At 42.4% G+C, this 15,888-nt stretch overlaps 2 protein-coding genes across 3 annotated transcripts; both read left to right on the top strand.

Annotated features, from left to right (window-relative positions):
* Nucleotides 1–222: 222 nt before the first annotated feature.
* On the top strand, nt 223–5,732 carry LOC120044467 (interleukin-2 receptor subunit beta-like). 2 transcript variants are annotated; one of them, XM_038989119.1, is made up of 10 exons: nt 223–398; nt 1,421–1,506; nt 1,743–1,863; nt 1,994–2,078; nt 2,360–2,453; nt 2,742–2,878; nt 3,190–3,367; nt 3,624–3,726; nt 3,999–4,071; nt 4,694–5,732. In XM_038989119.1, exons 2-10 carry the CDS (start codon nt 1,437–1,439, stop codon nt 5,402–5,404), a joined length of 1,572 nt encoding a protein of 523 aa, XP_038845047.1. In that variant the 5' UTR covers nt 223–398; nt 1,421–1,436; the 3' UTR covers nt 5,405–5,732. The 2 variants fall into 2 exon arrangements, with proteins under 2 accessions (XP_038845047.1, XP_038845048.1); XM_038989120.1 differs by having other exon boundaries at nt 1,425–1,506.
* Nucleotides 5,733–10,668: 4,936 nt separating this feature from the next.
* On the top strand, nt 10,669–14,697 carry LOC120043966 (interleukin-2 receptor subunit beta-like). The gene is made up of 8 exons (XM_038988562.1): nt 10,669–10,847; nt 10,978–11,062; nt 11,344–11,437; nt 11,726–11,862; nt 12,173–12,350; nt 12,607–12,709; nt 12,982–13,054; nt 13,677–14,697. Exons 1-8 carry the CDS (start codon nt 10,669–10,671, stop codon nt 14,367–14,369), a joined length of 1,542 nt encoding a protein of 513 aa, XP_038844490.1. The 3' UTR covers nt 14,370–14,697.
* Nucleotides 14,698–15,888: the final 1,191 nt, after the last annotated feature.

The following is a 15,888-nucleotide window of genomic DNA, read 5'->3' on the forward strand; positions in this document are numbered from 1 at the left end:
GTTGTTTTTTTATCTTCAGGGTTTTGTGTGGCTTCCTGCAAGACACAGGCAAATGTCAGCCTTAGCGAGAGGTTGTGGTTACGTGTGTCACCATGAAATGTCATTGGGCACTTCAATCGAGAGGGAGAGAGAAAGAGAGAGAGAAAGAGAGAGAGAGCAATAGTGATAGCGGTAGGGAGCAGGAGAGAACGATAGAGACAGAGTGAGAGAGAGAGAGAGAGCTAGAGGCACAGAGAGACAGTCACAAAGGGAGAGAGAGACAGACAGACAGAGACCTACCTGAGACTAAGGAGACAGAGAGGAGAGAGCATCTGCAAAAGTCAAATAGTAAAAACAGAGCAAAGAAATTAGGAGAACAGAATGAGGACTGTGCTGACACTTCGACCCTGACTAAGAGGGTAAGTCTGACGAGGTAGAGTACCAATTTGTTTGCATGTGCATGAGCACTTACTCTTTGTAAGATTCAACTTAGATTTCAATTTGATAAAAAAAAAAAAAAAAAAAAAAACGTATCATTGAGTATCCCTGTATCATTCTTGTTATCATCTAGGTGTCAGCCGCATCATCGTAATGTAGTAATTTAAAACTAATCCTTAGGGTGGCAGATAGCCTAGCGGTTAGAGTGTTGAGCCACCAAGAAGGTTGCTAATTTGATTACCCAAGCCAACAAGGTGAAAAATCTGTTGATGTGTCATTAAGCAAGGCACTTAACCCTAATTTGCTTGGTATTACTATGGCTGACCCTGTAAAACAACACATTTCACTGCACCTATCTGGCGTGTGACAATACATCAATAGTGTATGTATATATATATATATATATATTCTGCTGTTTTATACATGTTTTTTTACATCTAGGCCAACCTGGTGAGTCTGTCTAACAAGCCCTCAAGTGTTAATGTTTAGACTGTCTAGTCTTTTAGCAGTCTATTGGTGCAAACAAACTTGAACATCAGCCTATTCAGGGGAGACAAGGGTACAAAAAGTTTTCTCATTGAGAGTTCAACATTAGGTCATGCAGTAGTCAGCAGTCTCTGGATGAATGTATATTCTGTACAGATATCAATTCAAGAGGAGTTTCCGCTGCTGCCTTTAAGTGTCTACTTAAACTCTTCATGTACTGCTGTCAAAGGGGATGACAGTGGGTAATAATGGTATTGGGCCTGTGACGGAAAGATTTTAATGTTGAATACAATCAAGTCAGGACGTCCCTTATCGGTGTCATGTATTTTCTGCTGTTCTATGCAACTGTTACTCAGGTTTTGTACTGTCTAAATGTTTCTGGTGTTCCAATGCTCCGTTATAACAGCCTCTTCATCTTTAGTTTTCATCATCTTTGTTTTACATTTAAGCAGTGGTGGTAATTGCCAAGACTCTGTAAGTGACAGTTTCTTAATCTATGCCATCTTTTGTTTTCCAGTTAGACAGTGGTGGTAATGATGTGGTCCATGCTTCACCTGCTGTTCCTGCTCTCTGTCCCACCAGGCTTCACTCACAATCTCCAAGGTAACTAGTGACTTCATGTTACTCTCAGCCTACTCATTCAGATAAGATCTGTGGAAAAAAACCAGTACTTGCACCTTGTGGAGAAACACAATTTATTGATTGAATTGACCCCCCCCCCCCCCCCCCGCAAAATATAAGTCAGATTTGGGAAGTTGGTGAGTTTGTGGATTTTTAAATGATGTGTTACTATACAGTAATAATATTTTTGGTTTGCCTTTGCTGTCTTTCCCTCCAAGGACTGTTTTGTGTGAATGACTACATCAACAACATCACCTGTGTGTGGAACAGCTCGGCAGTAGATCCAGACGTGGCCTGCCAGCTCCTCGGTACAAAAGAAAACTTTAAGAGAAATCTTTTGTAAGGAATATTTTTTGTCTGTCTTTATTATTACTGCATTACAGAAAATGACGGCATTGTGTTTTGAGGTATAAATGCACCCCTGTGTAATATTGAGAGTTTTACTTTTCATTTATTTTGTTTTGTGTAGCAATAGTAGTTGCAATCTCAAACCCTTGGATAGGCCGGTGCCAGGTCATTCTTTCAGAGGCTGCAGTATTGTCTTTGAGGGCCAGGTAAGTTTTTCCTGATATCAGAATCAGAACTATATACAGTATGTAATTCTCCATATATATGTTATTGTACATATATGTTATTGTACATATCAATTTCATTGTTTTCTATAAATCTATCGATTCCTATTTTATTTTTCAAAGTAAACTAAATATATAATGTGAAGTATATTTTTAATAAAACTGCTTTGAAAATAAGAATTTTCACACGAATGTAGAACAGACGCAAGGAGTTGATACTTTAATAAACATGTCATCTGCTTTCTGACTGTGTTTCTCTACAGTATTTCAGTTCATCCGAGCACCTCCCCAGCATTAAGGTGGAGTGTGACGGGTCTGAGGTGGTAAACCTCATAAGATACAAACCTATCAACCACAGTGAGTGTCCACCTTTTCAGTGTTCTCTTTTGTCTATTGTACCTGCGAGAGTAGCCTCTCACTAAATAGTCGTTCTTCTTCACTGGTTCATTTGAGAGTTTGATTCTTGCATGGGTACATATTCAATACTGAATCTATGTACCACTATCTATGTAAACGTTGCTTTGGAAAGCATCTGCTAAATGACAGGTCTCAGACAAGATTACCCATCACCTGACTGTAATTCACCAAACCGCCTCCACTTCATGGTAATAGATGACTGTGACATCTCCCTCTGTTTCCTTACAGTTAAGATGCATCCTCCTGGTAGTCCGGTCATCATCAATGGGACTAATGCCACCTGGAGTGCTGGTAGTCCGCTGTCTATGAAGATCTATGAATATGAGTTCCAGGTGAAGATGAAGAGGGAAGACCAGCTATGGGGGGTGAGTGAGACAGACAAACCATTGTGTGGGTGGATGTGAAAGTGTGTGGTATTGGCTGAACACGCAGTATTCCTGCTGAATGAGTTATAGTGAATCTAATTAGTGGGTAGTCATGCATAATACCGGCGCCTGAGTATTTAGCTGTGATTTTTGGCGGATTCTTCGCTTCCATAGACATCAAAGCATGATGTGTGTACATTTGAGTTACACACACACCCATCTCACATCAGGATTTCAGCCTAAGTAGTTTGAGAGTCTTGTAGCTTTGTAGTGATTATGCTTATTTTTGTTTACCTGTCTGTCTCTGTCAGGAGGCCCAGAGTTTGACCAGACTAAAGCAGGAACCGTGGATAGAGCTGGATGTGGAGGAGAGTGGGATTCATCACATCAGGCTGAGAGTCAAGCCGACCCATCCCGCCTCTAGCCACTGGAGTGAGTGGAGCCCCACTGCTTCCTGGACATCAGAGGACGAGGTCTCACCAACCTTTGGTACGTTTGATGCCATGCCATGCCACAAACTAAAACCTTACATCTACTATATGTTCAGTCATGCAGAAGACGCTCTATCCTATCCAGAGAAACTGACAGTCGGTGCATAGTGAAGTTCATGCGGCCCATACAGGAAAAAAACGAATTTGCTGGTCTCAAAAATTGTGTCAACGACCCATGTTAATTGCATTAAATGCATCCAGATTAATTTCTGAGACCTATATTCCAACCGTGCTCCCGTTCTCTGGTGTTTCAGTGAAGTCCCCGGACCTGACTTTGTGGCTGGTGTTGAGTGGTGCGTTTTTCACTCTCATCGTTGTCATGTTGCTGGTCTTCTACAAAACTCATACAAACAATAGGTGAGTAATGCGTAAAGGTGGATTATATGCGTACATGTATGCATTGTTGGGTCAGATCAGGAGTGAGACCTACAACCTTTGGCTCAGTGAGTTAATTTGGTCTTGTGCCGTGTTGATGACGGGGGCTTGATTTTATCATTGGTTACATAATCCAATATGAAGCAGATTTTGCATTCAGGACCTTAGGTCTGTTTGGGTATGTAGTGTCAAGTTAATTCTGGGACAGACCCAAGATGGCTTATTAAAATCCATGTTGTTTTGGTGCACTATAGGAAACACCAGTATGTGCCTGACCCCGCCAAGTACTTCCAGCCACTTAACTCTGTCCACGGTGGAAACATTCAGGTACCTGGAAAATACTCCAACTTCCTGCTAAACTTGAAACCTCTTGAACCAATAAAATTCTGTGTATGTGGCTTTATTCACTAGCGTGAATGTTTTCTTGATATGAAAACCTAGTGGACGGCCTAATATAATATTCTGGAACCTGGTTGAGTGGATATATCCGCATTTATGTCCTTATTTAACTTGACTTACTACTTACTTACATTTGATGCTTACAGTTGGGAACAGTCTCTTTAGTTGCCAGTGAAAGGATAGTGTCCAGCCACAGTAAAAAACCCAAGCGAAACATTAGTCATGAGCACAGGCCCCTTGGTGTGGTTTCTCTGTTGGTTTGAATTCCTTGGATTAACAGTTAGATGCAGACATAGACGCGCTCTCTCTACCACATGCACACATTAACACACCAATAAACTCACACATACACTCCTTTTAGACTTACGAACAAGCACACACTGATCTTGCAGCAACTTTCAAAACTTGATACGTGCCAGTGTAGATGCAGTAACATATTTATCCTTTGTCATTTTGCCTAAGTATAAGCATATCTTTCAATTTCACCAATAACTGTGACACTGTACAGAGCTGCGTATACTGACGTGTGTCTCTGGCCCTCCCCATGCAGAAATGGCTGAGCCCCTTGTTTGCTCCAGAGTCCTTCATCACCGCCCAGCCCTGCGAGGACATCTCCCCCGTGGAGGTGTCTGGAACAGAAGTCTGGGACGTCACCGACTCCACCAGCTCCACCACCGCGGCCTTTCTCCTACACTCTGACCCCAACACTCCCTCTGATGGCTGGAACAGCAGCGGCCAGTCCTCCTGCTTCTCCAACATCGGCTACTTCTACCCCAAATACCCCAGCAGCCTCTTCATCGAGTCTTGCCCCGTCTACTTCACCTACCAGGGGGACCACAGCACTCCCTCCGCCACATCCTCCTCCTACGAGCGCCTGGAGCGTCTCGGTCGGCTGCAGAGCCAGCCCCTGAGCCCAGACTCTGGTTTCGGCATGGAGAGCGTAGAGGGGGAGGACCAGGTGGAAGAGGAAGGAAAGAAGGATAAGAAGGAGAGGAATGTGGTTCCAGTTGCCCCTCCTCTTGTCTTACCAGTCTCCCTGCCTGCTCGGATCCCTCCAGGCCCTCACCATCCCCTGAGTCTCCCCCAACTCCCCCTTCATAATCCTGAGTCAAACTCAGCCATGGCGTCTAGCGGCAGTTACAATGCCTGGCCAGTAGAGGCTGCTCTAGGCAGATCCTCCTCAATGACAGTGGAACCCAGTTGTAATGGCTATTTGACCATTAAAGAGCTGCAGAATACCTACAGCAACAAGTCTATTTGAACAATCAATTTTTCACTCAATTTGCATTTTAGTTAAGCTGTTGAACTTATTCTTCGTGCAAGCTATGACACAAGGCTCAGATAATGCAGGTACAAAGTGCCAACCAATGATTTTTTACATGGAAAGTATTGTAGAGTTTCTAAATATGTAGCTTATTCATATTTTATATAAATGTTGTATATTACTTGTACTACTATTGAGGCAGCTGGTTTGCCAATGCATTGTTACTTTATCTCAGATAGTTAGTGCTGCTAGTTGTTTTTGTCTTTAAATGTGTTCACTGACAGCTTGTTTGTATGAAGACCTGAATAAAACGTCTGACAGAAGAGAAGTGGGTCAGCCTTAAACTTCCTGTGTTTGTGGCCTTAGATAGTGGCGAGGAGTGGGCAAGTGGTCCTGCTGTGTGTGTTCGTGTATGTATGTGTGTGTGTTTGCGTGCGTGCGTGCGCATCAGTGGCGGTCGGTTCCGTTTAAGATGAGGGAGGACTATTTTAATTTTTTTATGAGCATGGCCATATTTCTATTACAGCATATTGCATGACTGTCATTCATATTCATTTCACCCAGTTCAATGTAACATCGATAGGTTTATGCTACTACATGATACTCAACATTTCCCTATACCCATCATGAGGTTGTTACAGCCTAGCCTATGAATGAAAGTTTACAACGTAGGTGCACACAGGTCGAGAGAGAAATTAACGATGACAGACAGTGACACATTCAATCCCGTCTTGCACACTCTTGCCTGCATCTAGCCGATCTAGGGTGTAGTCATTGAGAGTTTCGAATGTACAAATTTGTGTATTTTTTATCTCTGTTCCGTTTAAGAAACATTTCAACAGAATCGGTGGAATGAATACACCCTTGATCACGTGTAAACACAGTTCACTTTCATAGCAGCCACGTTGTATTCCTTCTTGCATCTATGCGCTCTCCTCCTCTCACCTTTTCCCTTCACTTTTAGACTTCAATGTACAACACATCAGCTGCATGTGACCATGTGAAAAAAAACTTTCCAAGACAAACGATATCATACCCGCTACACACAGCCTACATCATTGTCACCATATTAGCTAAAGTAACGTCATAGTCAACATAGCTAATATTACCTTCAAACGCGTTAGTAAACCCGCTACAGTCATGCAGTAACGTTACAGTGTTCAGTCAGTAAGCAGTTTAGAACTTGCCCCGGTGGCAATAAATTTGTAAAACCAAAAGCTTACCTTGAATTGGAAGTGTTCCAATGTTGTGTTGAATAGTCATAGCTAGCATCCCTCTGTTTGAGCAGGGTGTAAACTAGCTAGCTGCATTTGCTAGCTAAGTAAGTGAAACTGGAAAAACAATGACAATCTCTCTCTTTCTCTTGCTTCTCCTTCATTTTGGAAGAAATTAATTTGTTCAAAACTGTTCAACTATTGTCTTTCTCTCTCTTTGAGTCAACTACTCACCACACTTTATGCACTGCAGTGCTAGCTACCTGTAGCTTATGCTTTCAGTACTAAATTCTTTCTCTGATTCTTTGATTGGGTGGACAACATCTCAGTTCATGCTGCAAGAGCTCTGATAGGTTGGAGGACATCCTCTGGAAGTTGTCATAATTACTGTGAAGGCTATGGAAGGGGTTGAGGACCATGAGCCTCCTAGGTTTTGTATTGAAGTCAATGTAATGATAACTAACAAACTTCTGCACTTGACAGTGTTCCGTACACGTGACCATATTTTAGCGCCCCAAAAAATGTATACTTCCATGTCAAATGTAATATGAATACCATTGTAAAGCACAATTTCTCCGCTTTCCAGGAAAACCAATGACGCGACCTTCATGCTGCCCGTCTCTGCATGATTGAAGAAGGCAATGGAGCTCCACCCGGTCTTTTGAAAAATTGTGGTGGGGAAAGCGAAAGCTACTGAGTAGTAGTGAAAGGGGGGAGAAATGTTGTGTGGGGAAACTGCTTTTTTCACTCCAATTTATCACCTCTGAAATTTCTATAGAACAATATAAAGAGTTTATATAATGTGTCATTATTTTTTTGAATAGGGTTTTTAGGGCGGCGCTAAAGTTATCTTCACAAGTAAACAGCGGCTGTCTCGCGGCTTTTGAGAGTCATGATGGCTTGCAGAGATGATGCGAAAAACGTATGCATTCAGTTGTACAATTGACTAGGTATCCCCCTTTCCCTGTCCCTTTCACTTTCTTGTTTTTAATCTGCGAGAGAACCTCTACCCCTGGTGGAAAGACGCTGTAAGGCACACAATGTGTTGCATAATGCTTGCCGTACGATACGTCACAATGTATTGTGCGGCGTTAAGAAGGGTCAGTTTTTTCAACTTTTCTCAAATACATTTGCTCTATTACCATGTCAATTAAAGCTGGAAGAGAAAAGTAGTTTACACCCCAGATTTTGATGCCAACACAGTCGCTACAGTCCCATTAGTTTTCATCGCAGCCTCGTTTGAATGCTGCGGTACGCAAAACCTGTACGGAACTGTGTTAGCTATCATTACCCAGATGAGGACGGAAACTAGCAGTCCTCCGTCTACACCATGGTGCTACCCTACAGAGTGCTGTTGAGGCTATTGTAGACCTTCATTGCAACAGTGTGTTTTAATTAATTATTTGGTGACGTGAATATATTTAGTATAGTTTTATCAACCAAAAAAAAAGCTTTTGAACTGTTTTACCATAAAAAAAAAAGAAATTCACTGAGGATGGTCCTCCCCTTCCTCTTCTGAGGAGCCTCCACTGGTGTGTATGTACAGTTAAAGTCAGAAGTTTACATACACCTTAGCAAAATACATTTAAACTCAGTTTTTCACAATTCCTGACATTTAATCCTAGCAAAAATGCACTGTCTTAGGTCAGTTAGGATCACCACTTTATTTTAAGAATGTGAAATGTCAGAATAAAAGTTGAGAGAATTATTTATTTCAGCTTTAATTGCTTTCATCACATTCCCACTGGGTTAGAAGTTTACATACACTCAATTAGTATTTGGTAGCATTGCCTTTAAATTGTTTAACTTGGGTCAAACGTTTCGGGTAGCCTTCCACAAGCTTCCCACAGTAAGCTGGGTGAATTTCGGCCTATTCCTCCTGACAGAGCTGGTGTAACTGGGTCAGGTTTGTAGGCCTCCTTGCTCGCACAAGCTTTTTCAGTTCTGCCCACAAATGTTCTATAGGATTGAGATCAGGGCTTTGTGATGGCCACTCCAATATCTTGACTTTGTTGTCCTTAAGCCATTTTGCCACAACTTTGGAAATATGCTTGGGGTCATTGTCCATTTGGAAGACCAATTTGCAACCAAGCTTAAACTTCCTGACTGATGTCTTGCTTCAATATATCCACATCATTTTCCTTCCTCAAGACTCCATCTATTTTGTGAAGTGCACCTATCCCTCCTGCAGCAAAGCACCCCCACAACATGATGCTGCAAACATTTCCTCCAAACATAACAATGGTCATTATGGCCAAACAGCTCTATTTTTGTTTCATCAGACTAGAGGACATTTCTCCAGAAAGTATGATCTTTGTCCCCATGTGCAGTTGCAAACCGTAGTCTGGCTTTTTTTATGGCGGTTTTGGAGCAGTGGCTTCTTCTTTGCTGAGCGGCCTTTCAGGTTATGTTGATATACTGTTTTACTGTGGATATAGATCATTTTGTACCTGTTTCCTCCAGCATCTTCACAAGGTCCTTTGCTGTTGTTCTGGGATTGATTTGCACTTTTCGCACCAAAGTATGTTCATCTCTAGGAGACAGAACGCATCTCCTTCCTGAGCAGTATGACAGCTGCGTGGTCCCATGGTGTTTATACTTGCATACTATTGTTTGTACAGATGAACGTGGTGCCTTAAGGCGTTTGGAAATTGCTCCCAAGGATGAACCAGACTCGTGGAGGTCTACAATTATTTTTCTGAGGTCTTGGCTGATTTCTTTAGATTTTCCCATGATGTCAAGCAAAGAGGCACTGAGTTTAAAGGTAGGCCTTGAAATACATCCACAGGTACACCTCCAATTGACTCAGATGATGTCAATTAGCCTATCAGAAGCTTCTAAAGCCATGACATCATTTTCTGGAATTGTCCAAGCTGTTTAAAGGCACTGTCAACTTAGTGGATGTAAACTTCTGACCCACTGGAATTGTGATACAGTGAATTATAAGTGAAATAATCTGTGTGTAAACAATTGTTTGAAAAATGGGTTGTGTCATGCACAATGTAGATGTCCTAAACCGACTTGCCAAAACTATAGTTTGTTAACAAGAAATTGGTGGAGTGGTTGAAAAACGAGTTTTAACGACTCCAACCTAAGTGTATGTAAACTTCCGACTTCAACTGTAGGTGTGTGTATGTTTGTGTGTGCGTGCGTGGGCCTGTGAGTTGTGTGGGGGAGGTGTTCTGATTTCAGAGTGTATTTGTGTAACAGATCTAAGGGTGGTTGTGGCTTATGAAAGCTGGGGTGTGAAATTAGGTCCGTTTGTGCATTTGTGTGTGTAAACATGTCCTGTCAGGTGTGTGTGAGTTTGTGTATTAGTATGTGGTCTGACATTTAACTGTGACACCACGTTCCCACCGTTGACTTTGGGTCTTTTGAAAAAGTTGTTTTACTTGTTATAAGTCATTGCCAAATCAAATCAAATTGTATTAGTTACATGCGCCGAATACAACAGGTGTAGACCTTACAATGAAATACTTACGAGCTGACAGTGCAGTTTAAAAAAATATGGATAAGCATAAGAGATAAAAGTAACAAGTAATTAAAGGTACAGAGTCAATGTGCGGGGGCACCGGTTAGTGTAGGTAGTATGTACATGTAGGTAGAGTTAATTAAAGTGACTATACATAGATGACAACAGAGAGTGGCAGTGGCGTGGAGAGGGGAGGGGGGCAATGTGAATAGTCTTTGTAGACATTTGACCAGATGTTCAGGAGTCTTATGGCTTGGGAGTAGAAGCTGTTTAGAAGCCTTTTGGACCTAGACTTGGTGCTCTGGGACCGCTTGCCGTGCGGTAGCAGAGAGAACAGTCTATGACCAAGATGGCTGGTGTCTTTGACAATTTTTAGGGCCTTCCTCTGACACCGCCTGGTATAGAGATCCTGGATGGTAGGAAGCTTGGCCCCAGTGATGTACTGGGCCGCTCGCACTACCCTCTGTAGTGCCTTGCGGTCGGAGGCCGAGCAGTTGCAATACCAGGCAGTGATGCAACCAGTCAGGATGCTCTCGATGATTTGTGAAGTTGGTGAGTTTGTGGATTTTAAAATGATGTGTTACTATACAGTAATAATATTTTTGGTTTGCCTTTGCTGTCTTTCCCTCCAAGGACTGTTTTGTGCGAATGACTACATCAACAACATCACCTGTGTGTGGAACAGCTCGGCAGTAGATCCAGACGTGGCCTGCCTGCTCCTCGGTACAAAAGAAAAGTTTAAGAGCAATCTTTTGTAAGGAATATTTTTTGTCTGTCTTTATTATTACTGCATTACAGAAAATGACGGCATTGTGTTTTGAGGTATAAATGCACCCCTGTGTAATATTGAGAGTTTTACTTTTCATTTATTTTGTTTTGTGTAGCAATAGTAGTTGTAATCTCAAACCCTTGGATAGGCCGGTGCCAGGTCATTCTTTCAGAGGCTGCAGTATTGTCTTTGAGGGCCAGGTAAGTTTTTCCTGATATCAGAATCAGAACTATATACAGTATGTAATTCTCCATATATATGTTATTGTACATATATGTTATTGTACATATCAATTTCATTGTTTTCTATAAATCTATCGATTCCTATTTTATTTTCAAAGTAAACTAAATATATAATGTGAAGTATATTTTTAATAAAACTGCTTGTGAAAATGAGAATTTTCACACGAATGTAGAACAGATGCAAGGAGTTGTTACTTTAATAAACATGTCATCTGCTTTCTGACTGTGTTTCTCTACAGTCTTTCAGTTCATCCGAGCACCTCCCCAGCATTAAGGTGGAGTGTGACGGGTCTGAGGTGGTAAACCTCATAAGATACAAACCTATCAACCACAGTGAGTGTCCACCTTTTCAGTGTTCTCTTTTGTCTATTGTACCTGCGAGAGTAGCCTCTCACTAAATAGTTGTTCTTCTTCACTGGTTCATTTGAGAGTTTCATTCTTGCATGGGTACATATTCAATACTGAATCTATGTACCACTATCTATGTAAACGTTGCTTTGGAAAGCATCTGCTAAATGACAGGTCTCAGACAAGATTACCCATCACCTGACTGTAATTCACCAAACCGCCTCCACTTCATGGTAATAGATGACTGTGACATCTCCCTCTGTTTCCTTACAGTTAAGATGCATCCTCCTGGTAGTCCGGTCATCATCAATGGGACTAATGCCACCTGGAGTGCTGGTAGTCCGCTGTCTAGGAAGATCTTTGCATATGAGTTCCAGGTGAAGATGAAGAGGGAAGATCAGCTATGGGGGGTGAGTGAGACAGACAAACCATTGTGTGGGTGTATGTGAAAGTGTGTGGTATTGGCTGAACACGCAGTATTCCTGCTGAATGAGTTATAGTGAATCTAATATGTGGGTAGTCATGCATAATACCGGTGCCTGAGTATTTAGCTGTGATTTTTTGGCGGATTCTTCGCTTCCATAGACATCAAAGCATGATGTGTGTACATTTGAGTTACACACACCCATCTCACATCAGGATTTCAGCCTAAATAGTTTGAGAGTCTTGTAGCTTTGTAGTGATTATGCTTATTTTTGTTTACATGTCTGTCTCTGTCAGGAGGCCCAGAGTTTGACCAAACTAAAGCATGAACCGTGGATAGAGCTGGATGTGAAGGAGAGTGGGATTCATCACATCAGGCTGAGAGTCAAGCCGACCCATCCCGCCTCTAGCCACTGGAATGAGTGGAGCCCCACTGCTTCCTGGACATCAGAGGACGAGGTCTCACCAACCTTTGGTACGTTTGATGCCATGCCATGCCACAAACTAAAACCTTACATCTACTATATGTTCAGTCATGCAGAAGACTCTCTATCCTATCCAGAGAAACTGACAGTCGGTGCATAATGAAGTTCATGCGGCCCATACAGGAAAAAAACGAATTTGCTGGTCTCAAAAATTGTGTCAACGACCCATGTTAATTGCATTAAATGCATCCAGATTAATTTCTGAGACCTATATTCCAACCGTGCTCCCGTTCTCTGGTGTTTCAGTGAAGTCCCCGGACCTGACTTTGTGGCTGGTGTTGAGTGGTGCGTTTTTCACTCTCATCGTTGTCATGTTGCTGGTCTTCTACAAAACTCATACAAACAATAGGTGAGTAATGCGTAAAGGTGGATTATATGCGTACATGTATGTATTGTTGGGTCAGATCAGGAGTGAGACCTACAACCTTTGGCTCAGTGAGTTAATTTGGTCTTGTGCCGTGTTGATGACGGGGGCTTGATTTTATCATTGGTTACATAATCCAATATGAAGCAGATTTTGCATTCAGGGCCTTAGGTCTGTTTGGGTATGTAGTGTCAAGTTAATTCTGGGACAGACCCAAGATGGCTTATTAAAATCCATGTTGTTTTGGTGCACTATAGGAAACACCAGTATGTGCCTGACCCCGCCAAGTACTTCCAGCCACTTAACTCTGTCCACGGTGGAAACATTCAGGTACCTGGAAAATACTCCAACTTCCTGCTAAACTTGAAACCTCTTGAACCAATAAAATTCTGTGTATGTGGCTTTATTCACTAGCGTGAATGTTTTCTTGATATGAAAACCTAGTGGACGGCCTAATATAATATTCTGGAACCTGGTTGAGTGGATATATCCGCATTTATGTCCTTATTTAACTTGACTTACTACTTACTTACATTTGATGCTTACAGTTGGGAACAGTCTCTTTAGTTGCCAGTGAAAGGATAGTGTCCAGCCACAGTAAAAAACCCAAGAGAAACATTAGTCATGAGCACAGGCCCCTTGGTGTGGTTTCTCTGTTGGTTTGAATTCCTTGCATTAACAGTTAGATGCAGACATAGACGCGCTCTCTCTACCACATGCACACATTAACACACCAATAAACTCACACATACACTCCTTTTAGACTTACGAACAAGCACACACTGATCTTGCAGCAACTTTCAAAACTTGATACGTGCCAGTGTAGATGCAGTAACATATTTATTCTTTGTCATTTTGCCTAAGTATAAGCATATCTTTCAATTTCACCAATAACTGTGACACTGTACAGAGCTGCGTATACTGACGTGTGTCTCTGGCCCTCCCCATGCAGAAATGGCTGAGCCCCTTGTTTGCTCCAGAGTCCTTCATCACCGCCCAGCCCTGCGAGGACATCTCCCCCGTGGAGGTGTCTGGAACAGAAGTCTGGGACGTCACCGACTCCACCAGCTCCACCACCGCGGCCTTTCTCCTACACTCTGACCCCAACACTCCCTCTGATGGCTGGAACAGCAGCGGCCAGTCCTCCTGCTTCTCCAACATCGGCTACTTCTACCCCAAATACCCCAGCAGCCTCTTCATCGAGTCTTGCCCCGTCTACTTCACCTACCAGGGGGACCACAGCACTCTCTCCGCCACATCCTCCTCCTACGAGCGCCTGCAGAGCCAGCCCCTGAGCCCAGACTCTGGTTTCGGCATGGAGAGCGTAGAGGGGGAGGACCAGGTGGAAGAGGAAGGAAAGAAGGATAAGAAGGAGAGGAATGTGGTTCCAGTTGCCCCTCCTCTTGTCTTACCAGTCTCCCTGCCTGCTCGGATCCCTCCAGGCCCTCACCATCCCCTGAGTCTCCCCCAACTCCCCCTTCATAATCCTGAGTCAAACTCAGCCATGGCGTCTAGCGGCAGTTACAATGCCTGGCCAGTAGAGGCTGCTCTAGGCAGATCCTCCTCAATGACAGTGGAACCCAGTTGTAATGGCTATTTGACCATTAAAGAGCTGCAGAATACCTACAGCAACAAGTCTATTTGAACAATCAATTTTTCACTCAATTTGCATTTTAGTTAAGCTGTTGAACTTATTCTTCGTGCAAGCTATGACACAAGGCTCAGATAATGCAGGTACAAAGTGCCAACCAATGATTTTTTACATGGAAAGTATTGTAGAGTTTCTAAATATGTAGCTTATTCATATTTTATATAAATGTTGTATATTACTTGTACTACTATTGAGGCAGCTGGTTTGCCAATGCATTGTTACTTTATCTCAGATAGTTAGTGCTGCTAGTTGTTTTTGTCTTTAAATGTGTTCACTGACAGCTTGTTTGTATGAAGACCTGAATAAAACGTCTGACAGAAGAGAAGTGGGTCAGCCTTAAACTTCCTGTGTTTGTGGCCTTAGATAGTGGCGAGGAGTGGGCAAGTGGTCCTGCTGTGTGTGTTCGTGTATGTATGTGTGTGTGTTTGCGTGCGTGCGTGCGCATCAGTGGCGGTCGGTTCCGTTTAAGATGAGGGAGGACTATTTTAATTTTTTTATGAGCATGGCCATATTTCTATTACAGCATATTGCATGACTGTCATTCATATTCATTTCACCCAGTTCAATGTAACATCGATAGGTTTATGCTACTACATGATACTCAACATTTCCCTATACCCATCATGAGGTTGTTACAGCCTAGCCTATGAATGAAAGTTTACAACGTAGGTGCACACAGGTCGAGAGAGAAATTAACGATGACAGACAGTGACACATTCAATCCCGTCTTGCACACTCTTGCCTGCATCTAGCCGATCTAGGGTGTAGTCATTGAGAGTTTCGAATGTACAAATTTGTGTATTTTTTATCTCTGTTCCGTTTAAGAAACATTTCAACAGAATCGGTGGAATGAATACACCCTTGATCACGTGTAAACACAGTTCACTTTCATAGCAGCCACGTTGTATTCCTTCTTGCATCTATGCGCTCTCCTCCTCTCACCTTTTCCCTTCACTTTTAGACTTCAATGTACAACACATCAGCTGCATGTGACCATGTGAAAAAAAACTTTCCAAGACAAACGATATCATACCCGCTACACACAGCCTACATCATTGTCACCATATTAGCTAAAGTAACGTCATAGTCAACATAGCTAATATTACCTTCAAACGCGTTAGTAAACCCGCTACAGTCATGCAGTAACGTTACAGTGTTCAGTCAGTAAGCAGTTTAGAACTTGCCCCGGTGGCAATAAATTTGTAAAACCAAAAGCTTACCTTGAATTGGAAGTGTTCCAATGTTGTGTTGAATAGTCATAGCTAGCATCCCTCTGTTTGAGCAGGGTGTAAACTAGCTAGCTGCATTTGCTAGCTAAGTAAGTGAAACTGGAAAAACAATGACAATCTCTCTCTTTCTCTTGCTTCTCCTTCATTTTGGAAGAAATTAATTTGTTCAAAACTGTTCAACTATTGTCTTTCTCTCTCTTTGAGTCAACTACTCACCACACTTTATGCACTGCAGTGCTAGCTACCTGTAGCTTATGCTTTCAGTACTAAATTCTTTCTCTGTC

Source organism: Salvelinus namaycush, chromosome 3 (assembly GCF_016432855.1).
Source record: "Salvelinus namaycush isolate Seneca chromosome 3, SaNama_1.0, whole genome shotgun sequence".
NCBI lineage: Eukaryota > Metazoa > Chordata > Actinopteri > Salmoniformes > Salmonidae > Salvelinus > Salvelinus namaycush.